General features: G+C 28.6%; 1 protein-coding gene across 2 annotated transcripts; it reads left to right on the top strand.

Annotated features, from left to right (window-relative positions):
* The first annotated feature begins 590 nt into the window (after positions 1-590).
* On the top strand, positions 591-26,421 carry LOC112593110 (zinc finger protein OZF-like). Of its 2 annotated transcripts, XM_025337394.1 has the most exons (6): positions 591-769; positions 825-895; positions 15,059-15,220; positions 16,896-17,381; positions 23,151-23,396; positions 24,151-26,421. In XM_025337394.1, exons 3-6 carry the CDS (start codon positions 15,059-15,061, stop codon positions 24,835-24,837), a joined length of 1,581 nt encoding a protein of 526 aa, XP_025193179.1. In that variant the 5' UTR covers positions 591-769; positions 825-895; the 3' UTR covers positions 24,838-26,421. The 2 variants fall into 2 exon arrangements, with proteins under 2 accessions (XP_025193179.1, XP_025193188.1); XM_025337403.1 differs by lacking the exons at positions 591-769; positions 825-895; positions 15,059-15,220 and adding an exon at positions 16,622-16,728.
* Positions 26,422-26,984: the final 563 nt, after the last annotated feature.

The following is a 26,984-nucleotide window of genomic DNA, read 5'->3' as shown; positions in this document are numbered from 1 at the left end:
ATATGAAAAATAAAAGAAACAATTACATTACCATACAACTATCTTAATGAATATAAAGTTTCTGACATTAAACTTTCTTTTATTAAAAAATTGAATGTTCAAATTATATTTTAAATGTGTATGTTAGATTTGATAAATTATAGTAACAGTTCAAACACCAAACAAAATAATTGCACATCAAACGACCTGATCGAAAATCGATAGATCAATAATATTTAATATGTAATAATAACTATGGAACCTATAAGATGATCCTGCTGTCAACCAGAAATATACACTTGTTATATATAAGTATTATTAATCATCAATTGTATAGCACGTAGACGTATATAAATATAAATCATACCTATATCGTCGCGTGTCCAATATTCACGTCCAAAATGTTTTTATTTAATTTTAACCATTAAATATATATATATATAATATACATACATCACCTTGGGTACATACCGACCAATGTAGGTTGCGATTTTTCATCGATCGTTGTTCTGGTCCCGCCCATACGAACCGGTTGCATCTCCGGGGTGAGAGGGGAGCCCAGTGCACCATGCCCAAGCCCATGTGCAGCTTTTAGCACACTCTCAGTACACACGAACCGTGTCCGTCCGCTGTTGATTTACACGCATTCGGGTAGATGCGGTCCGATGACGACGACGAAGAAAACGACAACAAAAATAGAATAAACAATGTCGACGGGGTGTGCGTAAAATAATATTATATTATAGTGCTGTGTGCGATTTGTCCATGTCCGGTATTAAACTTCGAAAAAGTTTGTTGTATATCTATGTCGAAACAACACATAACATTTATTTAGTGTTCTGTAGTTATTGTTTACAGCACCCGTTGATGCCGAGAGCCGTGCGAGGAAGAATTAGTGCGCTTCAAAGGACCTAAGGTGAGTCCGGCGGGCGTTTAAGTCTCTTCAACATGAATAATATTATTATTTCATTATTCTATTAAATTGTTTATATAATGTTTAACGATATTATACAGTACCTATTTAAAACGTGCCACGTACGTTTCGCTAACGTTCCCGTATAGCGTAAACAAACCCAAATATCATTAAAACCCACCATCAGAACAATGGCGACCTTGTTAAACCGAAACATTCCAATAATTTTAATAAACAGAAACTTCGTTTTTGAAACGACAATAAAAAACAATACTTTATAAAAACGTATATTTATAATGTGTGTATGTGTGGTATTACACGTGCGAAATCTTTCTCGTTTTTGTTCACACAGTAATAAACTTGTGAATATGTAGGTATAGTATATACACTCTCTATAATATAAATTGACATCATAATAATATTAATGGGAGAAATTTTTTTGCATTAAAACATTGATATTTTTCTACAATAAAAATCATTATTTTATCATAACGTAACTGATCACATCATTTAAAACAAAAAGTCCTAAATAAATCGTATACTTCACTTATTAGTTCAATTAGACTAATTATAACTATATACCTACTTCATGCCACACGTTTTAATAATAATAATTATCTAATTACTAGATGTTAAAATCTTTAATGTATATAGATTCTTAGGCCGCTCTAATTTCTTAAACCTAACGGCGATCAATGATATTAAACTGATGGGATTACAAAACCATTACATACACAATTATAATTATTATTATTACTATTATAATAACATGGTATCCAAGAGATATATTTTAACAACCATCTTTCTAATCTAAGTACATTCATTTTAATGATATACTACAATGTGATAAATGCTATCTTAACAAAGTTCTTAGTTATTATCGTTGAATTATTCTTAAATATTTTTAAATAACACTTGTATTTAAAACAAACTTACACATGGTGTAATTCACGGCATAACGTTTAAATCTCCATACCAGTTTTATTGACCACAATGTAATATAAATATTTGTTTCTTAGTATTTATAGCAACCGTAAATTTGAAATTATGCATATCCAGAAAGAAACTTATGCATAAATTATTACTGAATCGTACTTACATTGGAATTAAGTGCATAATTTTCAATTTATATTTTATTGACTCTTTCGATTTGTTATATATGATACTATTCGATAGCTTTAAAAGTTTACATGATACATTATAGAAGTTCTTAATGCCTTTTTAACTTAATAATGTAGTTAGAGGTGATTAATGCAGTTTTGTCCTAAATAAAATAAAAAAACCTACGCTCATTTAGTAACAATAATTATACCTATCATTTTACAATTGACAGTACAATACATAAATCAATAAATCAAAAAGTGATTTAACATTTTACTAAACAACTAACATACAGGGTGAACGGCCGAGCACATATAGAATTCTGATAAATAACTAGTGTTTTAAACTGGAGTCTTAAAAGTACATATGTTAATAGTTTGGGTTGAAAATTCAAATAAACAGCATATAGGAGCCTAAATAATATAAAATTAATTACATTTAAAATTTAGTTAGTTTAATTTAAAAAGTATCAAGAAGTTAGAAATAATTAATTTATAAATGTTTACAGATACAGGTAATGGATACAAATGTTGGTTTTTAGGATATCAATGAGTCAATTCATTTCTCGTAGTTGCGTCAATGTTGTTAATATTTATCTCTAGAATACATAATTTTACACAAAAAAATCAATTTCTAATAAAGAGAAAATCATGTAGATTTATTTCTAAATACATTTTACCTAATTCGTGTCGGTCGTTTGCTTCATTATTCTCAGACTTCAATTTCAGCGTGCCATACTCGAATAACACCCTATGGTAATTATCACTCGAACTAAGTTTCACGAAATTATGTATATATTTAAAAAAAAAAAAACAAAAACACAAATCTAGGGTGTGGTTAGGGCCGAAATCGTATGTAGTTGTAGAGTGTAGGCCGTAGGGCACAGACCATTGTTAATGGTTGCCATGCAAAGCGTTTACACAACAAGCAATAATGTTCACTGTACACAACGACGACCGTTATTGGTATTTATTCGAACAGAATTTCGTTTAACTAACAAACCCATTCAAAACGTTCTTCCTACACGCGAACATATTATGCACATGCACATCGAACTCCACCGTCGCCGTTTACAAATTATGACACACGTTGCGGTGTCTGTATAAATATTATTATAATATTTTATATATACAGTGGCCCCCGCTTGAATGAAACACAAAACCAGTTTGCACGATGACGTTATTTAAAAAAATAAACTACACATAAAGTACGACACAAAATTAAATGTGTATATTATACATTATTATACACATATTATATTGTATATAGCACACGTCGAGCCTATAATAGAAAGGCGATTTTATTTTATTTCCAATTTCGTGCAGCATAGTTCACTGTTTGGCTGCGATTAAGGCGAATACGGTTAACCGTATGTGTATGTAAATTTTTGCTGTAACCAGCCGGTTTGTGTAGTGTATATACATAAAATATAATATGTAATACACGTATTTATTATACCGGGTGACGGCTGATTTATTTTTTTATAAGATTTAAATTATTTATTATATTGATAATCTATTTGTATTTTGTTTTTGTTTTTGTTTTTTTTAAACTTTTTGTTACATATTATATCAATGTATATATATATATATTATGAAGAAAATTAACTTTATATACTATACTATCTAAACTCAAAATGGAAAAATAATAAATACTTACTAAACTTTAATTGTGTTTTCTATTAGCTATGATAATCAAATTCAATAGAACTTAAAAATCAAATTACATAACCAAATATTTGAATACAAAGTTTTTTATATTTCAGTTATTTAAGAAGCTTTTAATGTATGTTTATCTGTTTCAACGTATATATTATATTATAGCCTATTAAATAGTCGATTAACTGTAATTAATATAATTATATACAATATTAGCTATACCTATACGAGTAGAAAAGGATTAATTACGTCATTCCATTCCTCCAACTAAAATTTTAAACAGTATAATTAATACAAAATTAAATCAGATATAAGATTTACATACACGTTCCTACGCAATAGCATATACTATTATCAATATTTTATGAAAAATATCTTAATGGGAAAAATTAAGCATAAACACTAATTATTAATTGTTATTAAAAAATCGATAGTTGCTATAAATCTAATCAACTAATGAAATTGTGCGGAGTGTGTAATCTATTGTGAAAAGCAATAATTAAAAGCAAGAAGAAAATAATGAATAATAGCGTTATTGCCGTGCGCGTTTACATGGCGTAAATAGCCTGAATAGGTTTTAAAATAATCACCCTGTATAATATGATGCACGACCGAAGCAAGTCGATATCACGAATGAAACACCGACTCTGGTGTCGGAGAGCTTGACGGGTGGATCGTGAAGACGGAGTGGAGGTATCGTCGTGGGAATACGTGACAAGGGAAAGTGCACGTGATCTAGTGAAGTTTTTAGATCTTTTTTATCTTTTTTATGCCCATACGAATTCCCACATCTGGGAAGAAGCGAATGACGACGACGACCAACTACGCCAGATAGGGGAAAATCCGCATCGGCAACCGGTTCAGACAACACGACGACGACGAGTATAAAACGCGAAACGAGTGTCACAACGTTTCCCTCGTTCGGCTCGCAATGATAATAATATAGCCATGATGTCGTATAATATTGGAACGCTAGCGCACTGTGCAAAATATATTATATTATTATACACTTTAGACGTGAAATCAGCGTCGTGCGACGACCATAAACACAACGCGTACAGGTACCTAACAAAACATAGCGTTTACTATTGCATTAGTAAATGATAAGAATAATACGCCAAGATGCGCTTATCCGTCTTGTGATCGCATGGTGTACATGATAATAATACAAAAAAAAAACTGATATTACACGGAGTGAATCATTAAGCGTGTTCGCCCTCCGCGTTTTCCTTTCATAATAATTTATTCAAATGAAAATGGTTTTTGGAATTTGTAAATACCTGTACTTAATATTAGCGTATTTTCTATTATTTAGATTTGTAATGTCATTTAAGGAGTATACTTTGATGATACAAAATCCTTTTTTCAAATAGAACTAACCTTCTTTTCAGTAAACTGTAAATCAGATAATTTTGTTTTTTTAACTTTAATGGTATTAAAATCAAAATTCCATCAAATTGTACCTGAGATAATATAATTAATGTTTATTAGGTATTTTAATGTAATTTTAACTTCAGTATCGTCAACGAAAATTATCACAAAAGTCACCTGATTAATAATATCATCTAGAAAAAATTATGGTTTTCATCATAATATAAAAAAAGACAATAAAATTGCCTAAAGATACTTCTTAAATGATAAAATAGATTCAAAATGAATTTCTAAACTATACTTGAATATTTTAAAAATCAGAAGTAGAATAAATTCAAAAAGGAAAAACTAGGGGGTCTACACGACTGGTAAATCACCTTGATGTGCACGCATTGAAGTGAAGGGATATACAAGTTTTACCGCAGAGTCGTAAATCATAATATAGATCTACTATGCGCGTATGAACTTGTAGATAAAGAAATGCATACCTGAAAATCGCTGCGGTGAAAAACGTATCAATATCAAAAACGGCAGCTACATAAAAAAAAATAATAATAACAATTGCGTATGTATGATAATAATTATAATAGTATAAAAAAAAATCATCAATAATAGATATATTAGGTAACGGATGATTATAGGTTATAGCACGAGTAGGTGCTACAGCTGTTTACAGTACACGTTTTTTCGGACATTAAACATAGGTATCTATTATTTTTTTTTTTACATATTTTGCACCCAAAGCAGAATTGAGACCCTTTCATTCCTTTTTAAAATCTAGTTGCATATTTCTTATTTAAATATTAATTAATTTAGCGTCCGATGATTGGTATTAGGAGGTCCTGGATGAAGTTATTACGCGAGTCTCTAATATGATATGGCAATAATTTAAAAATAATAATCTTAAAAGTCCTTGTGAGTCGTGATACAGTCATAACCAAATCCGTTCGGAACGCGCTTTCATAGTATACCAAGTCAATATAGATTGCGAGTTATTTGATTGTCGTATAAGACAATATAGTTATAATGATATATTAAATTAAAAGTATTACTATAATATAATTCTATGAAAGAAATGAGCTGAGACATAAAAAATGTAATAGTTATAAAATATCACCGTCATGACGAAAGGAGGAGTGTCTTTCTTAAACACTAGGTGTGTGTTTATGTGTGTGTGTGTGTGTGTGTGTGTGTGTGCGTGCAAGTGTATGCGTGTGGTTTAATTGAATGTAATTATTATTGACGCTAATTGTATCTTTCTACTTCTTCAAATTCTTGATATTGTTCATACATTTATTATGTATGCGTACTAGTGTACAGTATAATCTGTTATCGTTATCGTAGTCGTTCAGATTAGAGGCACCAACAGGTAAAGTATATTATGGCGGGTTCAGCCTAAACTAATTTGTGGTAGTCAAACTTATGATTAACGAATCTGAAATAGATACTACGCTGTAAACTATTAAGTGCTCGTTATCGATATCATAGTTTGGCTATTACACTCGTGTCTTACAAACTGGTTAGCAATCGATAACGATTGATTTCATAGATATTCTCTTGAACTATATATGCGTTGCAAGTGCCGTGTGTACATACAGAAGTGCACAGTAACATGTATTTAACATGACATGGCAGAGTACAAAAAATAACAAATAATCAATCATATAAAAATTGGTTTCGTATTTACATTATTACCAACGAGATACGAGAATAAATTCATTGAAAATGTATCATAATGAAACTAATAGCTGATTAATCTATAGAAAAACAATACTATTCAACCATTGAATTGTTCGTTATAACTGGACAAAAAGATCTGTATTAGAAATCCAGCAATACGTTTAGCAATATTTATCAGTATACAAAATGACCAAACATCATATATAAAAAATTTTGATTTATACAAATTTATAAGAATAAAAAAAAAATTATTATTTAATAGAAACTGAGTAAATAAGTTTTAAATTTTTATTTTTAATATAATTTTCTATATCTATATACTGTACAAGCATATTTTTAAAGAAGTTCAATATTATATTATATTTTTTAAACTGTAGATGTATTCATAATACGATAAGATGTACCTAGCGTAAAAATCATATCAGTAATTGATAATCAACTTAACAGTTCTTTTTATATAAAGTAAACAATTAATATCACACACGTGCCCTAACCAATAATTCTGGAAATTAAAAATGACAAAAAACGATATTAAAGCGGACTCTACAAAAATTACATAAATACTCGTATTTTAACTATAAAAGTTAAAAATGTTGATCGATGTTTGCTACGCATATAGATTCGGTCATAACAATTTAAAAATTACACCACATACCTACAGGCTACATTATATTCTATTATTTTTTCGATGCTATAAACTATTGATAAGTAATTACTAGAGTTAAATTTGTACAAGTATTGCTTTTATAATTTGTTATATGAAAAAGAATAAAATATAAATTCACATTAAGAATAAAATTATTTTATTTTTCTTGTAATTTTTTATATTTTAATTTTTAAGAATATGTTTAATTTACGCGCCATTTTTACATTTTTTTCAGAATTATTTTATTTTAAACTATATTTTTTAAAGCACTTTTAAGATAATATTCTTGTAATAGTTATACATTCAATTTTAATTACTTTTTAGTTTTTAATACGATAAAGTTTGATCCTTAGTATAATAATTACTGTCAAACTATAGTTTAATTCATAAATTATTAAACGAATTACACTATTATTAATAGCCACTTTAAATGTTCCTAAATATATAGTTAATAATTTTAAATCGGTATTAAATTACATGCTCCTAAGCTAAAACCCCCGGAAGTAAAACATACGTGTAGCCAAGTAAGACTTGTTTTTCAAATTATTTTAGTTTGTAATAGGTACATATTAAATCCGTCATTTAAAAGTATAATTTTTAAATGACGTTACACAGTTTGTTTTAAAGATAAAATTAAACGTTAATTTCTACGTTTTGCATCATATATATGCGATAGCTTTAAATATATCTTCCATTTTATATCGAAAACATTAAACAATTAGCTAATTTAAACTTAACAAGGAATTTTCTGGCAGACGAAGTTAATTCTCTAGAATTGTTTTCCCATATTAATTGTTTAGTTTTCCCTTGCCAAACGAGATCCAAAATGCCTTTCCATACTCCCTTTTCTTCAACCAACTACTGATTAAATTCGTCTTATGCGATTTACAAATGAGAACTCCGTTTTTCTTTTTGATTTCTAAATTATATTTCAACTTTAATTTTTAAATTATATCCTTCAATTCTTATTATGTAACATATTGTTTTATTAATGCGGTCAATGATAAAATATCCTAACGCCTTATAGAGTTAAAATTAAAACAGAACATTGCCCATTTTTCATTAACTAATTTACACGTAGATATAATAAAAGATTGATACTTTTAAACTTATATTTATTAAAATAAATAGCTATAGATTGTCTATTATATTACAAATTCCTAAATTTATAATATATTAAAAATATAGTATAATATTTAAACCGATTTTTAACTTAAGACGTATATTTAAAGTACAAACATATGGAATATGTATATTTTTGTGTATATTTAATATACCTATATTAACATAAATACATTTATAATTTATTGGCAATAATTAATAACACTACACAAATTATTGGCTATGAATATTAATATTATTTGCATTAATGGGAACGTAAAAAATCGAAGGCGATACAATTATCTGATTCTGACCTAAAAGTATAAAATTAAATATTTAATGAGTTAATTAATGTGATATAATTAAAAACTTGCGTGATTTTAATGTTTGTAAAACTAATATATAGGATAAAAGCAGAATACTAATTTATTTTATTAGATATTTTGGAATAACTGAATGTTGGTATAAATTTGCAATTGTTATAGTAAACATTTTTTTCTTTTTATATAAATATTTCATGACCTTAATGAAAAATCTATCTAGACTTTAACTATAAGTTTATAAAATATTTTTTAAATATGGGTATTTAACATAGTTCGTATTAAATAATTATGATTGATTTTGTAGGTACAGTACGTTATATCATTTTGGTCCCAGTGCAACGAATGAAACAATTTTACGTATAATAGATACATTAGATAGCATCAATACTGTTACCTACATAGAAATAGACGAGTTTTTTTCAAAAACCATTGTGTTAAATATATTTTTATAAATATAAAAATAAATTTCAAAAATAAATTATTTTTTGTTAGTTTGTTTTAGTTTCTAATATGCTACTTAAATATTACCCATAATATAAAATAATAAATAATATTCTAATATTCTTTTATGTAATATAAAAAAAAAAAAAAAACTCATCCAATTTAGCTTGTCCAAACTTGCGATAGGAGAAAATAACCAATAAAGGCATATTTCCGAAACTATACGAGTATATAAGGTCGTAAACTATAACGTACTAAAATAATATAATAGGGAATGTCATCTTGGTGGAAGTAGACGCTAAATATAATCGATCGGAGCGACACAAAAAAAAGGTACATATCGAGTGTGGATTTGCATATTAAGTTGTAATTCTCAAGTCGAGCTGTGGGAATCCACGACGGACCACAGAGACAACAAAAATCGAACAAGAAACAAAACTATTGTTACGCACTTTGACCATATAAGTAATAATAAATCGCGACGATAAAATCGGTTTCCCAATTTTTTTTTTTTATGAAAAAAAAACCGTTTTTGAAACAAGTCACTCTTCCATAATTTTAGAAAGTCGACCGGTGTTGAATATGAAGTAAAAATAAACAACTATGATTGAATTTTTTCTTTTCCCGTTTCGCGTGTACACAGAACTTGTGCGTTTAGTGTGGCGCGGTCGCCGGTCGTGTGTTAATTGCATTAACGTGCAACCGATAATAACGCTGTGGACCGGTTTTTCGAGCAAACGGTTCGCGTGTGTCCCATAACAAGTAATCGTATAACGAAAGATACACACCATTTTAATTTTATAAAAAACCTATACGCGTATTATACAATGTTATACGTATATTCTGACTGTATTGAGTTAGCACAAATGGTATTATCATTATTATTATTATTGTTATCTCGTGTTAAATTGCGAGAGACTTAAGAATTCTTTGGGATTTCTTTTTCCGAATGAATGGTGGCACTTATGACCAATTTATTATAATTTTCCGTTTGTGTGTTCGAAAGTACACACGCACATTCTCATGCTTTTTGTCAGTAGTACGTTTTAGTATAATGTACGTTATTACATTAATTGTAAAAGTATTTTTTTTATTTTTTTTTTTATGAGGTTTTATGATTTTGCAATTTTAGATTTAAGTAGAAATTTTTTTAAAAGCATTTAAGTTTATTAAAACAAAAATTTTGGATATCACAATACTTTCAAGATATGAAATACTAAAAAATGAATTTACACATTTTAAACACCCAATTTAGATATGATGCTATTGATTATAAATGTATAAAATATATCAATTAGCTTATACCCTGCTTAGTTATTAACAATAAAAAAAGTAAATTGTTTCGAAAAGAATAGTTCGAACCACTAATGATTGTGGTTTTATTTATTAGTTATTATGCAATACAAAGTGCAATAAATAATAATTTTTTTTATTTGAATAGTTATAAGATTATACCTATTCATACAAGTATCTAATTTATACATGTTTTTTAGTATTCAAAGTTTAAAATATTTCATTGCATGATGGCGAAAGATTTTACGAGATTATAAATTTCTCAAAAACATCAATTTAAAATGAAAAAATAAAACTGAAAATGTGTGTCGTGTTTTCAGTGTTTTTGTTACATTTTTGTAATAATATATTTCATATAGATATTTTCATAAAATATAATGTTTTCTAATATTATTAATATTGACTTTATTGTGAATCAACATTAAAATATCCAGAACTAACTAATAAAAGTTTAAAAACTTACAAATTATAGCACAATAAGTATACCATTATTTATAATAATATAAAAATAGTGAAACATATTTTCCTGAATATTCTATGCATAATTTATTATAAATTCGTTTTAATATGCATACTAAGGTCTTATAAATATTTAAATATTTTAAAACTAGGTACATACTTTGTGAAACTTTTGATCACTACTTAGATATGGTTGAGGTAATTATATAGTTATTATTATACTATTTGAAAATAAAATAGTTACATTTCTTCATAATATTTTTCGATATGTTGTCCGAAAAAATATTATTAATCAATTCATAAATGCGCTTAAAAAAACTTTTAGATAAACTTTCAAAGCAATTTTAGGAACAAAATAAATACCTATACGTGTGTAATTAATTTCATAACGGAATAGTATTAACCAATTGATGTATGTAAAATGTATATACATAAATACCTATGTATATCGTTTAAATAAAAAACAAATTTTAGTTAATTATTCTAACATAAATTAAAATCTAACCGTGACATACGCCTTGGTGCAAACTTAACTTTTACTAAATTAAAGTGTATATTAAGGTGTATTTAATTATTTATGATAATATTAAAATAAAATAAAGTTAACTAATTACACGTATGTGTATCTATGCATATTTTTAGTTTATATTCACTACAATTATTAATTGGGTGTTACATGAATACGTGCAGCTAAGTATTAAATCACCAAATGTTTATTCGTTAAGCCGTTAAATGAAAAAAAAATTGAAGTGTACTTTATCACGTGAAATATTGTACATCGACATTAGCAATAAGCTGCACATTTTCCATTTTACAAAATACAAAAAACAAAAAAAATTATTTTAGTCTCCTTAGTATAATAATCTAAAACTTCTGTAATAGTATTACTCAAAGCTAATAAAAAAAAAAAACCTAGAATTAATAAACAATCAATAAAATAATTATCTTTGATAAATTAACGTGAGTTAATCAAAAATTCCTGCTTCCGTAAATTTTAAAATTAATAAGCACTTAATGTCCTATAATTTAAAATATATTTTCACTGTCACGAAAAAAAAAAACTTTAATAAATCTAAGACATTTTTTTATTTAATGATTTGGCATAATACCTATTATATATTCTTATCTACTCGTAACTTATAATATGTATATGTTATATAATCATAATTGTAGTATTATCGGGTTCTACGTTTTGCCTCTTGCTCACTTCATTCGTTACTCTCATTGTTAGTTTTGTCCCTGGTTAATTATCAATTTTTTCTTTGACATCACCTTTTTTTGATACGATTATTGTAACTAATTAATCGAGCGTTAATTTCTTATAAATTATTAGATACTTTGTATTGCTCATATTATCATACACATTTAAGAATCCAACTATAATAGTGTTATCTTTAGTTAGGTATATTTTTAACATATTTTTAAATAGGATTGCATATACGAGAGGTTTGGATTCAATGCATCAGTCATGTCAATAATTAAACTGCGCTGTAATTTCATTCTTAAAAAAAATTTTAGTTTATGTTTGTAACTTAAGCTATCAATAATGGCTTGTCGTATTAAGCCACAACTTTTCATTCATAAAAACATTATTCAATATAGGCTTTAATTCTAAGTATACTACGTCATTGTCTTAAATTTAATTAAGTGTTTTATATGCTTCATGATTTATTAAAAATAATCTGATTAATATAATTATTGATCAATTAACTGATCAATTAAAGAAATTAAAATATTCATATAAGTTTATAATAGAGATGATTGTGTTTTGTATTTTCAAGATATTTGTTTTATAAATATATAAATTTATTATACGAAATACCAATAAGAATAAAAATTTTTTCAAATATGTTCAGAATCTAAGACAAACAAGTATATCTTAATTTCAGTAAATAAACTATATTTTCTACATTTTAAAATATTTGAATGTGATAATATTGTAAAACTAATGTTAACTCTAATATTATATGAAGTATATGAACATGCCTAAATACCTAAATTGTTCGGTAGAACTATATTAAATAAAACCTTATACTATTTTCAAATCTTAATGTGATCCATATACTAAAATTTAAAAAAAAATTTATCCACCAGATATTAAGTTACAATTTATCAGTATTTAAATTTTAATATATTATATTATTAAAATGTACTATTTTATTTATACAAATACTTTGGCATTGAATAATCTTATTTTATATTTGTACTATGTATATTCTATAATTCTCCACTATTCAAGTTAATATGCTTATAAAACAATTAATATAACTGTTTAAAAATTTTTATTTTTAAAAATTGAACTTCTGGTTTTCCATGGTTACATTTCAAAGCTTACTTTAAATTATTATAAAAACAAATGTATCAGAAATGATAAAATTGATTGTAAAACGTCTAATGGCTTTTTTTACGAATTGGCAAAAATGTATTTATAACCTTTGGGTTTTATGACCCTAATTCAACATTAATATACCTAAAAATTCAACATTTAGTTATAGTATTGCAGTAATTAATTAAATATTTTTTTTAGTTCCCTGAGGTTTTTAGGCATATCAAGTTTGTTTGTTTCCACGATATTATAATATAAAAATATTATCATTATCTATTATCAATTTTCACTTTATATAGAAATTCGTACTTTGTCAACCTATATCACTTATAGTACTACGAATATTTATGAATGCCAGTTTTATTTTTTCGAATAACATTTCAAAATAATTTTGATTTTATGTCATTGCACAATATTTTATAACATGGAATAATTATTCACAATTAAACAATTTATTAAAAATTAATCGAACAATTATAATATTTTACTTCTTTTTATTCTTATTCTTTTTTTGGCTCTATTTCTCTAAAAACACGTCCTAGCATTTATTCTCTATTTTGTCGCTTGAACGCATTCGGAAAAGCACGAAGAACGTCGGTGTTTAAATAAATAATTTTTAATTAAGATGACTTCTATGAGATTACACCTTTTGTTTTGATTAATACTTAAATTATTCAATATGCAAATGTTCTCAAACTATTCAACTATGAACTTAAATTAAATTTTCTGTCGTATTATTTTCAAAACGTAGAAATAATATGTTTATTACTTGTATGCTAAATACATAAACATACAATAATATTCTAGTTATGTTATTTATAATTAAAGAGACAAGTAAAAGTACAATATTATATTTTGTACCCTATAATATTTGTTCTTGCCATGAATAGTCATCGTTTAATACGCTTGTACGCTTACTATCGTAACTCATATTATACTGACTCGTGAGGTGTATAGTATATAATTTACCATGATTACATGGTAATTTATTTTCATTCATAACGATGTCGTCTAAGGGTATTACATATCTACGAATTATATGTTCTAAATTTTAACATCTCACATTTTCTTAAAACATTAGTATTTTTTTTATAAGCCACGCTTATTACATCTATATTTTTTTCCAAAAACATAATTTAAATACGTTACAATTTCATCTATATTACTTTTAGCATCAAATTAAAATGTTTAATATGTATATATATATATATATATACAAATTATGTTAATAGACATAAACTTAATTATTCTATTAAACTAACCATAATAAAAATCCGGACATTCGTTTAATTCATAGTCAAATAAATTAATTGATCTCTAATTAAATTTGATGATATTTAATTGGTTTACACTCACATAAATACTATTTTTTTCATAATTAGATATATCAACCAAAATATATTATAATTAAAAACGATAGAAATATATTTTATAACCTTAAAAAAATTGAGGTGTTTAATTTTATCAAGTTTTATATTTCTACCTATTGTTATGATTTAGATTCAGTACACTATTATATTATACATTTAAATATACCAATACACTTAATTTTTTTTGTAATTAAATTCTTATTTTCATTGCTCCACTTAATGTCTCCATTTGATACATAATAGTTTATAATGCAACTTAAAATAAACTATACTATATCTTTAAAAATAATTATGTAGTACCAATTAATTTTAATAACATTTATTTGTTTTAATTATAATTATTATTCTTTGTATTATTTTTATAATATTCTTCATCTGTTTAATTTAATTTTTCCAGATGGGAGACGCCAAATACGATAATCATGAAAACAGACTGATGTTTAGTTTACAACAAATGATGAATTCTGAACATTTCGCAGACGTCGTTATATGCTGCGCCGACGGATACAAATTAAGAGCTCACAAAGTTGTACTAGCGTACTGCAGTTCGTATTTGCAAGTAAGTTGAAAAAAAAATTCATTTTTGTCAATTCAATTTTCAATATATAAATATATAGTCATTAGTGTATTTAACACCAATCTTTTGTGGCTCCAATACTAATGATATATTAATGATACTATGTATAAACCTATCTATACAGTCACACACTCATACCCACCCATTTTTATCGTAAAATCAGATACCAATACACATATTATGGTATAAAGTCGACTAATTTTTAGTCAGCAATGGTTTTGATTTTCACCCGAGTAAACTGATAGAAATGCATTAGGTATAGCTTACTGATTGCATACATAAAAATTAAAATATTATAAGGTTATCGCTGTTATGAATAATGGCTATACACACGTGTGTATTAATCGATACCATATTACAATGTATTATTATTTAATAACACCGTACCACGAGATAAAATCATTTTCAGACTTATATGTATGCTATTATTTTTATAACAACTAAAATTACCAAAGAAATTTAATTAACCATAACATATAATATTCACAATGTAGTAACATTTCGTAAGACACTGAATCTAATCAGGTTAGATATTATACGATATGAAGTCCACGAACTTAAAGCTGTTACCTCGCAGAACAACTGATACTGTCAATACTGATAATCTTATTGCGCGTGGCGTTCATTTTTAATCAGAACTCCGCGAATTTTTTTTTTTTTTTTTGTTATGGCATCAAACGAACAGTAGACTCGTCTACGTTTACTTACACTCGAGCACTGCAGAATGGAAATACGTTAAAATATAATAAAAGACTAATTCAATTCTAAAATACGACGTAATATTATTATTATACCACCCGTTTAATATGTTTGTATTACATACACCTAGGTACATACCCACCATAATCAAAAAAATTTATTCGGTGCGTAATGCGTTCGGTTAGGTACTGATGATGTCCCGGCTGAATGTTAGTCGACCGACTGGTCGAAAACCGCCAGTGAATTAACCCCTGTGGTGACGTACCTTTCGCGATTCGCCGCCGTACAACAGGTATACGTCATAAATTCACAACATATATACATGTGTTGGTGCCGTGTTTGTCGGATTAATTGCTACCATGGCGCGTGTAATGTGTATCACGAGTTTATAGGTCATTTTTCGATCGACAGTGGACTTAGGTTTATATACTGAACCCATAATACTGTACGCGTAATCGCCACCATTGAAAGATGCTGCAGCTGAGAAATACAAATGAACGAAAAGGAATTTGAGGGAAGGAGAAGAACGATTTCACCACACGCAGAGTATATTATAATCTATCGGCAATTGCGCACGCGTATTATCCCACTCTTTTGATACTTCGCCCCACTAATCCTTCCCTTTTAAAGCATTGGAGACGAATCTGATGTCAATGCATACGGACACGCTAGATAAAATTGAAAAATAATCACGTATATCGCGGACCCTAAGCCGCACTTGCCCGAACTATACCACTTAGGAGGTGTATTATAATACCTACAAAATAATATTATATTATTGATTGATATAGGTATGTACCCATAGTCATAATAAATAAATCGCTACGAAAACCATTCGCAGGCTTTTAGTCGGCGTTCGTGACCTAACATAATTTAACACTAATATTATGTTTTATTAATATAGGTACATCATATCATATGATCATTTAAGTAAATCGTTGTCGTAACTCCTTTGCAGACACTGTTCCTCGGCCATCCTGGACCTGACGACAGCATTACGATCATCCTGCAGGACGTCGGGCACGAGGACGTGAGCCGCGTCCTGGAGTTTGTGTACACGGGTGCGGCCGTCGTTCCGGGACACAAAATGGATGGTTTCGTTACGGCCGCTGGAGCCCTGGGAATTGGGCCGCTCCTTGACCCGCGACGACACTTGGAAATGTCTTCGGTCCAGTCACAGGCTACCCAAAATCATCCGTGCTCTCCAGCCACAGTCGCGAATGATCTGACGCCCCTAACAATGACTCCACCGCAGCAGCAGCAGCAGCAGCAGCCTTATTGTAGGGTGCGTCAGCCGCCCAGAACCACGGGCATTCTGACACCATCGCCATGGACTCAGAATTTCCGCCCGCCATGCGCCACTCCTAGGTACTTGACTCCAAAGACCGTGCAACCTGACTCCCTAGTAATTCCAGTAAACTCGCCGACAGCGAACACAATTCAGGTAAGTTGTAATATAAAATACTGTCATTTTAGAACACATCTTAATACCACTACTTCAAAATACAGTTAAAATGCAGTTATTAAAGATTTAAAAGTTGTACTTATTTGAATAATATGCTATTTATTTTTCGTTATAAAATTTTAGTAAACTTTCGATTAAAACAATTTTAATTAAATACCCAGATATACATATTTGTAAAATTTCTATATCAAACATAATTAATATTAAATTTTTCCTAAATCAAAACTGAAATTAGTAGAACAAAGCTACCTATCTGTTCAGTGTACATAAAATATTTAATTTCAATATGAAGAAAGAAATTTAATAACTAGCTAATAATCTGTTTATTGTGTAAGTTTATGCATGTGTGTGTATGTGCGCGCGAGCGCGTAAAAAAACACTTCTTAAAATTTACGAATCTATTTTGCAGTGTATATCTAATACGAAAGCACAGAACAGTACAGAAACATTTTTTTTTGATATCAATAATCAAATGTAAAAGTTAAAATAACAAAAATGTATACAGGATATATTTATCACAAAATCAAACTTTATCTGCACAATACTTAAAGTTTTTAAGCTGAAACTTTTTTTAAATTTAGTATGTAGTTTCGTAGTTGTAAACGAAATTATAAAATATTGTTTCACTTTATTTATGCCTTGTATAGTTCTAAAATATTTAAAATGTACCTAAACTATGGTCTATATTATTGTATATGTATAAAGCTATACAAAATATAATATAGTCACAATGATTATAATGGAATTTAATTGTTCTAATGTTATAATTATTTATCTATCGTGATATTTGAATAAAATAAAAATATATCGATTATTATATATAATGTATACATATAATTGTTTCCTTGTCATCGCATTTTAATGTCAAAACTCGTTTAAGGATTAATAGTAAGTTATTAGTCATTTCAATTTATAGTTTATAACATAAGATGTTCTACGAGATTTTTTTGAAATTAATTCACAAATAATATATATCATTTACCCACTCAATACTATCACTCGATGACACACAACGTTGTCAGCGCGAAATATTTTTGAAATTAGTTTCTGCAGATTTCGTTTTGAATTTCTATAATTTATAGCCTGTAATATAATAATTATAACTTACGACCGGTTGTTATATACAGAATACAGATATATACGCGTCTGCCGTCGATAATACTTGATTTCTATACTGTCCAACGTATATGCGGTAATATAATTTAAAAAACTCGCATTTAATTTGATGAATACACGTTTGTACTGATGTCGTGTACTCAAATATCACGGTTTTGAATTATATGTTTTATAATTGTTTTAAAAATTTTAAATTATGTAATATACAAAATACACACATGTGATGGTAAAAATAAAAATTACATCGACCCATTTCATCCTCCAACTCGTATCCAAATAAATTGTTGTGTAAATTGGGCGGCCAATTATATAAAACCTATTCGAGTTCTTTCCGTTATTAAAACAAGTACAACAACCGATGAATTTAAATCAAAAAACTGAACTAAATACAACCATGTTTATTATATTTTAATGTTTAGTTCGGGCAAATATTTACATATTTATGATCCGAATGCAAATTTAAGGCCTCCAGTGATTTAAATTTAAACGTATTCAAAATTTTCAAAACAACATGTCCACAATTTTAAAAATGTTAGCTAAAAGAGGCATATACGATGTACTAAAAACTGTATTACATATGCTGCAGTATTCATACAATATGTGGTTCACTGGTTAAATTATTATTTGGACGACGGTCGATTTTATGAAAATATGTATGGCCTGTTATAAATTCAAGTCCCGGAAAAGTAATCATTTTCTCATATGATAAATCGACGAACGCAAGATGTGTTAGGAAAATGGTCTTGAACTGTATGTAGCAAAAAAATGGCTGTAGTAACGGTATCCACAGCTATAAAATATTTTTTAGTTGCTACTTTACTGTAATATACTTAATTATACTATTCTACCACCTATATGTCAGTGTGCGGGATGTGCGTATATCTATGGCCGTATTGTACAAGTATTTATTATATGCATGCACGCGCAACGACAATGATGACAACACGACGGTTAATGTTTTGAAAGACGTAATTGTAGAAAGCTCGCTAAATTAATAAATTAAATATAATAATGTGTATTGTACTTTCAAAAACGACAAGCCCATTAAGATATTTCAGATTTTAGATCTTAATATAATTACTATATAGTAATAACTAATAATATTTAAGGCGTAGGTTTATTCAAATTGAAAATTCACTACAATATTATGACATTAAGCAAACAACGTTTATTATTTTTCTTTTATTTAGCTTAGATTTACGATAAATGTGAAACTAGCCGACTTATACATAATTTGACAACGCTTATAAAAAATGTACTATCTAAGATTTCGATCATCGAACAAATATCAGATCTAATTAAAATGTTAAGGTTAATGGTTAAAAGTAAATAATTTTAGTCTTATTTAAAAAGATAACTTCGACACATATCAACTTATGTTATTAGTTGATCAAAAAATTAGTTAGTTTAAACTGAAAACATCTTACTCAAATCTAACAGCTATATTTTTCAACAAAATCGATTAACTTATTTTTTTGTGATTAAAAAACGAATAACCATAGATAATATAGATAGTTAAAAATTTTAGCATATGTTTAAAATACCATTTTCTATAAATGGTATAATGGTATAATTTAAAACTATTTAAAATGTTTAAGCTATTTAATATTTATAGACATTTTTTTTATTAGTTTATACTCAATTATATCAACAACAAAAATTCCTTACTTGGTCAATAAACTTGAAAATGTAATACAAGATTGTTATTATTATAAATATTAAAAAATATTAAAGATAAATATTATATGCATGATTTTTCATTTTTTTTTTTTTTTTTTAAACGAAGAATGAAAGTTTTAATTATTTGTATTTAATATTATTCATGGATATTTGATACTTTTACATATATCATTTTATTTAATGTATATAATTACACATTTTCAAAACATTTAGATTAATTCTATGCCTATTCCATGCCATGAACCTATTCACGCCATTCTACGAGTATCATAACGCTGTATTGACCAAAAAGTTAATATCAATAATAATTTACATACAATTAAATAATAATAATTTTATAAATATAGTGTTTTCGAAGTTTAAAAATTAAATCAAATTATATCAACATATAGTATTAGTAATTGTAAAAACAATTTCTAATTGCTCTATCAAAAAAAAAAAAAAAATTAAAAAAAAAATAAGAAATAATAAGAAATTTATACAGTCTATAGGATAACCGATCGATTTGGTTCGTAATCGTTTTTAATATGCAATAATTTATCATTTAATTCAAATATGACACACATACAGATATACTACAGTAATTTATTCAATGACGACTGACGAGGTACACTTGACACCTACTGTGTAACAGAGTGATTACCTACCTACTTTTCACCTTTTTAATTTTCTTTATTGATTAGTATAGCTGTCGATATTGTAATTATTTAATATTTATTAATTAATTATCGATTTGAAATAATATATCATATTAGTATGTCTACAATGAATAATCGTAGATAAAAAATGGTACGGTGTGAAATACGTGATGTCGCGGAGAAACGGGTACAACCGTCAATGGATATCGGACATGGCAACATCGCTTTGAATACATTACGCTCAAAGGTATAACAAAAAAAGTGTATTCTCAATTGTACACACACTAAGCTTCGTTTGCAATATAGTAATATTACACAATTTGAATTAATCAGTATTTGTTTTTAATTACAGTAAAATTAAAACAATATATTTATTTTGTTATAAAAAAAAAATGGATTTCATAAATTATTATTTATTTTTCCTTGTGCTTATGAACGCATTTGAGAAAAAAATAAAACCTTTTCCTACCGGTTGTTTGATAATTCATGTTTATACATATTTTATTTTTGAAAAATGAAAAGTAAATTAGTATTTAAAATCAAGATTATACCTTATGCATACAACCATTTAAATAATTTTAAACTACCAATGTATGTAATTAAATCTCTTTTCGATGATAATAATAATAACAAAAATAATTATATTATTATTAATATTTATTTTTATAATTATTAAATGAACAGATCTTTATAATATCTTATCTAGACTGAGTCTCTATAGTCTAAACATGTATGTTATGTGAAGCAATTACTATTATTAGTTTATTTGAATTTAAATATATTATGCACACTACACAGTGTATCCCAATGGAGCCATATACGAAAATTTATTAGTATGCTAAAATATTCATAAACTAGATAATATTTAGTAACAAAATGTAAAACATATTCCTCAATATACTTAAACTAGTTAATATAAAATTTTTAAATCAGAAACACAAAATTATTATTATTTAATTATTAAGTAAAATATAAATCGATGCACTAATAACATAATTGCATTTTGAAAATTCTGCCGTATAAATCTCTTTATTATTTCTTTTAACGTTTATGTGACTATTTCAAGCATAAAATCATTCAGCAAATGTTTTTTATTTAACGTCCAAAAGCTAAGTGAAATGTAATTCATTTACGTTTAAATTTTATAAACGCGCATTTTAAATACATGTAAATATAATATGACACAAGCGTGTAATTAACATTTGATAATCAACGTTTGTCCTGTGTAGATAAGTGATGTAAAATGCAAATCAATGAGTAGAGGCACTTAATAACGTATTCTGTTGGTACACGATGATTTATTGTTTTGCGGTTATCAAACCATAAACATTAAACACACACACACGTATAAACATGGGTGATTTTGCGTAATGCCACCGTCGCGCCATGCCAAGTTAAATCGAGAGTTGTCTTTAGAAATTTTAACTCATTCTGTAATGAAAATAATTATTATCGAATTACTCGATTAACAACATAAGTGTACATAATTATATATTGTACAGTATACACTTATCACAACGTTATTAACATGCAAATGGTATAATATTAAAATATTATATTATCCTAATGCTGTTTGGCGAATCAATAATATGTTTATATGAGATTGGGCTTAAGATAGTGCATTAGGAAATAAAACATTCAAAACCGGCCTTTCTCTCTGCACGCTTATCTTCCGACTCCGGTACCATCGTCGTAGGTATATAAATTACAAATGTATGATTTCGTTTAAGATATTTGGATAGACTCCGATCGTGACTGGTCTCCGACGACCGTGGGCGATATTCCATATCCTACGACTTAAACAAAAGCGCGTTGATACTTTCACGGTGTTTGTATTTTATTTTCATAATTGTTTTTATGTTTTTAAATACATTAAATTAAACACAGCGTGGCTAGAAAAAGGTATATTACAGTATATAGTAGATAAACACAAATCACGAATCGTATTGATACAGGTGTACAAGTATTTGCAATACTTTTTTATTTTACGAATTTCGGTTAATACAATTATCAGTATAAAACGTTAAAGCACTTAAAACGACTTCAATCTTACAACTGCTTTATGTACACTTATTTCATAAAAAACCTGTATGACTATGTATACAATATAATAATGGTGTTCGCCATTATACGTAATTTCTATAGCCCATGAATCATTTCATCCATTTCATTCACATAATTGATACGTTACCGCCTCTACTATTAATCTTGTCAATCTTATGAACCCTAAAAATTAGTTTTAATGATATGTACAGTGTTCTATTGCTTTCTATGTGTTAATTGTAAATAATTCTAAAACCAGTTTTCTTTTTAGGTTACGGAAATCCAAGAAGGACCGCTTCCTATTCCGCTGCCGTCAACGCCGCCGGAAGAGCCTACAACTGTTTCAATACCACCGTCACCGTCAACCGACAGCGACAAAGATACGAACCAAAAACTTAAAGTTACCAGCGATGCTAATAATAACGGGATACCGGAGAAAGACCGGAATGCAAATCAAACAAAAAGTCATGTTTGTCAAGAATGTGGAAAAACTTTCGTTACCAAAGCGTCTCTTAAGGTTAATATAGACCTAGTATAGACCAGTATTCTTTCTAAAAATTTTATAATTAAACATCTAAAGTAAACTTAACTTAATCATGAAACTGATTGTTGTCCAACTTACGAGTTAATCAAGTAATCTATTATCAATTTCCGAAAACTTTGAAATAATAATTAAATATAATTTTAGAATCCATTGAACATTCCTATATTATTTACGATCGTATATCAAAGTATTCCAGAGTATCAACGTGTGTTGGTTGAAAATAATTTATTTTCTTCGAAATACTGTCATGATTAATATATTATTTATACGGAAGTAGATCCCAGAACTGTCACTCGTAAAAATTAAAATGTTCCCTAGGGATAGAAATATTACTAAATATGTCGTAATGCAATTTTTTTAAGTTCTGCAATTGACATGTTTAATAAATATACGAGTATAAAAGCGTTAAATGCGGTGAAAAATATTTAAATATTTTTTATTTTTTTTTTTTAACAAACTCGATCAACTGAAAATCAGGACGTATAAATAAATAAATAAATTTCTGTTTCAAATCGTAATGATAATAATATTATAACACGGTCATCAGTCATCACTCATTAAAGTTTGAACTCGTGATAAATCATAAATTTTAAAATAATAATAATAATACAAAACGTACGACTAAAACAACTATTGCGCGACGTTTAAAACGTATAAAGCTTATTCCTTTTCGTCCTTTACAATAATTACCAACGTGTCTAATAAGACGTCTTTTCTACCGGTACAGATCCACCAGAGGACCCACACGGGCGAGAAACCGTTTGTGTGCGAATCGTGCGGCAAGCAGTTCAGCCAACTGCGCAACTACAAGTATCACAGGTCCGTGCACGAGGGCACCAGAGAGTTCTCGGGCAGCTGCCCGGAGTGCGGTAAGCTGTTCAACGACCGCGGTTACCTGAGCTCGCACATGAAGATCCACCGGAACCGGAAGGAGTACGAGTGCGAGTACTGCACGAAGAGCTTTAACCAGCGGGTGGCGTACAACATGCACGTGCGCATACACACGGGCGAGAAGCCGCACGGTTGCCACCACTGCGGCAAGTCGTTCACCAGGAAAATGTTGCTCAAACAGCACCTGCGCATACACACCGGCGAGAAGCCGTTCTCGTGCGCGGTTTGCCACAAGCCGTTCGCCGACCGGTCCAACATGACGCTGCACATGCGCCTGCACTCGGGCGTCAAGCCGTACGCGTGCGCGGTGTGCGCCAAATCGTTCACCAAGAAGCACCACTTGAAGACGCACATGAACTACCACACGGGCGTCAAGCCGTACTCGTGCGACAAGTGCGGGCTGAGCTTCAGCCAGAGCAGCAACATGAGGACGCACCTGAAAAAGTGCAGTGCCGTCGCGACGCCGCCGCCGCAGACCGCCGTGGCCGTGGTGACACCGGCGGCGGCCGCGCAGCCCGTCTGAAAACCAGGCTGCCACCGAGAGACAACGCGCCGTCGCCGTTTATTGCGTTTCTCGAACAAATCGAAACGGTTTTCACCGCACACTTTCCGATTGGGCCTCCTCCTCCTCCTTCTTCTTCTTCTTACTACGCTCGCGACGGATTTCCGACCACAAACTCCGTCGTCCTGTAGCTATTATAATTTATGATTTTGTGTACCTATTATAATATATAAGGTGTATAAATATTGTTTTAAATTTTTCTGTCGGACGAATTCGATTTTAAGTTTTAGTCGTATATCTTTCGTCGAAACGTAACATGTTATTATATCATCGCACACACTGCGCGCCGGCCCAAATGCGAAAAAATTTAAAACGCTTAGCCCTGGGTTTCGTTACGGCGTGGCGTCGATAGTGAACGATGTCATAAAATATTATTATATCGACTACAGTAAGTTACGCTTGCACGTGATTACGGTCGGTTGCGATAATTATTGTTAATATATGCGCGTCGCGGCTTACACTTTACAGTCCACCGTACCTAGCCCATACACTTTCTACAAGGACGAACGATCGATAATCTGTTGACGCGGCGGTCGCGTGAAATATTATCAGAAGTATAATGCCATAATAATAGTAACGGCCGATCTCGAAATGATCCGAAACGAATAAGTGCCCAAAATCATCAATAGGAGTCTCCTCCTATTAAAAAAAAAATAATAAAAATATTATTACTCGATAAAGCATGTACGTCTTACCTTTTTGAGAACACGATTCTGTTCGATTTTTATCGAACAACGGATTGTCAAAATAACCCCAAAAACAACATGATTACGTACGATTTTTGGACAATTTTGCTATTTATTATTTGTTATTGTCGACTAGTTTAATTTTCTTAAGTTTATTTTATTTTAAAATAAAGATCAATAAAAACTAAAACTGTTTGACATACAATTGGTGACTTACAAAATCTCCCGGCGTATCAATTATTTGCGGGCGAGATTTTTTCTCGATGTGCGACATGACGACTTTTTTTAATCACTTAAGCAATTTGACCAGATACATTGAACTTGGCTAACGACCAGTACGTGTCTGTACGTTCTCAATGCCAATGCCAAGTTTGTGATTAATCGTCACGAACGAGTCAATAATAACGTCTTGCTGGACAATTATTATTTATTGACCGTTCTAGGCTGGTATTATTACTCTATCCGAGGACTATGAGTGTTCAGTGAGATACATTTTAACTAACCTGTGCGTATCGGAATTGTATTATTATGTTTTAAACATATTATTACGTGCCATAATAATAATATTTTAAAATGTATATTACTATATTATTTGTTATTAAAACGTGTAACATTTAAAAATCGGACCGTCCGGTAAACATCCGACCGGAACTGGTTTATCAATACCACTATGTTATTGACCCGCGTTAGTATGATATGCACAAACGGGTAAGAACCTATATTATATTTTATTAAGCATAAGTTAGGTACGAAGGCTTAAGTCTAAGTTTGCCTAAATTGGGTTACTAGTGTAAATATTCAAATGTTTGTGGTATTATAATTATTGCTATTAAATATACTTATTTTTTATGAAAGTATGATCGCAATTTAAATAAATGAAATAGTTTATTAAATTTGTATACGGTTTATTTAATTTTATCTATTGCATCAATTTATATTATAACTGGTATCCGGACTTTTATGTCTTTAAAAAACTTAAAATATAATGCATTAGTGCAATACAGCCTTTTTTAATAATAAGCTAATTATAATGACTTCTTAAAATATGAAATAAATATTCATACCAATGACCATAAATGGTAAGTATTTTTTGACTTTTTCAATTAAAAACATTATTCTAAACAATCTAAACCAACTATAACTAATTATGATCAATCTATGTTCCTTCGCTACAACAGTTATTATCATATTATCACGGATTACAAAAAAGTTATTTTTTAAATTGTCTTCTTAAATCATAATTATTATTATTTCAATTTATTTTTATTTTCATATTAATTTAAAGTATTTATTTTAAGTATTTTATTTTAATAATAGTGATACAGTTGATAGAATTATTTTAACCGATAACATTGCATTTCTTAGATATTAAAACAAATATAATTGAAAAGAAAAACTGGTTTTTCTAATCACATATTTTCA

This window comes from Melanaphis sacchari, unplaced genomic scaffold (genome assembly GCF_002803265.2).
Source record: "Melanaphis sacchari strain LSU unplaced genomic scaffold, SCAv2.0 Contig0_pilon_pilon, whole genome shotgun sequence".
NCBI lineage: Eukaryota > Metazoa > Arthropoda > Insecta > Hemiptera > Aphididae > Melanaphis > Melanaphis sacchari.
This window is presented reverse-complemented; position numbering and strand designations above follow the sequence as displayed.

Bases quoted from the DNA above. Each gene is read 5' to 3' on its own strand.
- LOC112593110 (XM_025337394.1), top strand. From the start codon at position 15,059: ATGGGAGACGCCAAATACGATAATCATGAAAACAGACTGATGTTTAGT. The intron at 15,221-16,895 runs GTAAGTTGAAAA...ACTCCTTTGCAG, and splicing joins ACTGCAGTTCGTATTTGCAA to ACACTGTTCCTCGGCCATCC. The intron at 23,397-24,150 runs GTTAATATAGAC...CTACCGGTACAG, and splicing joins TTACCAAAGCGTCTCTTAAG to ATCCACCAGAGGACCCACAC.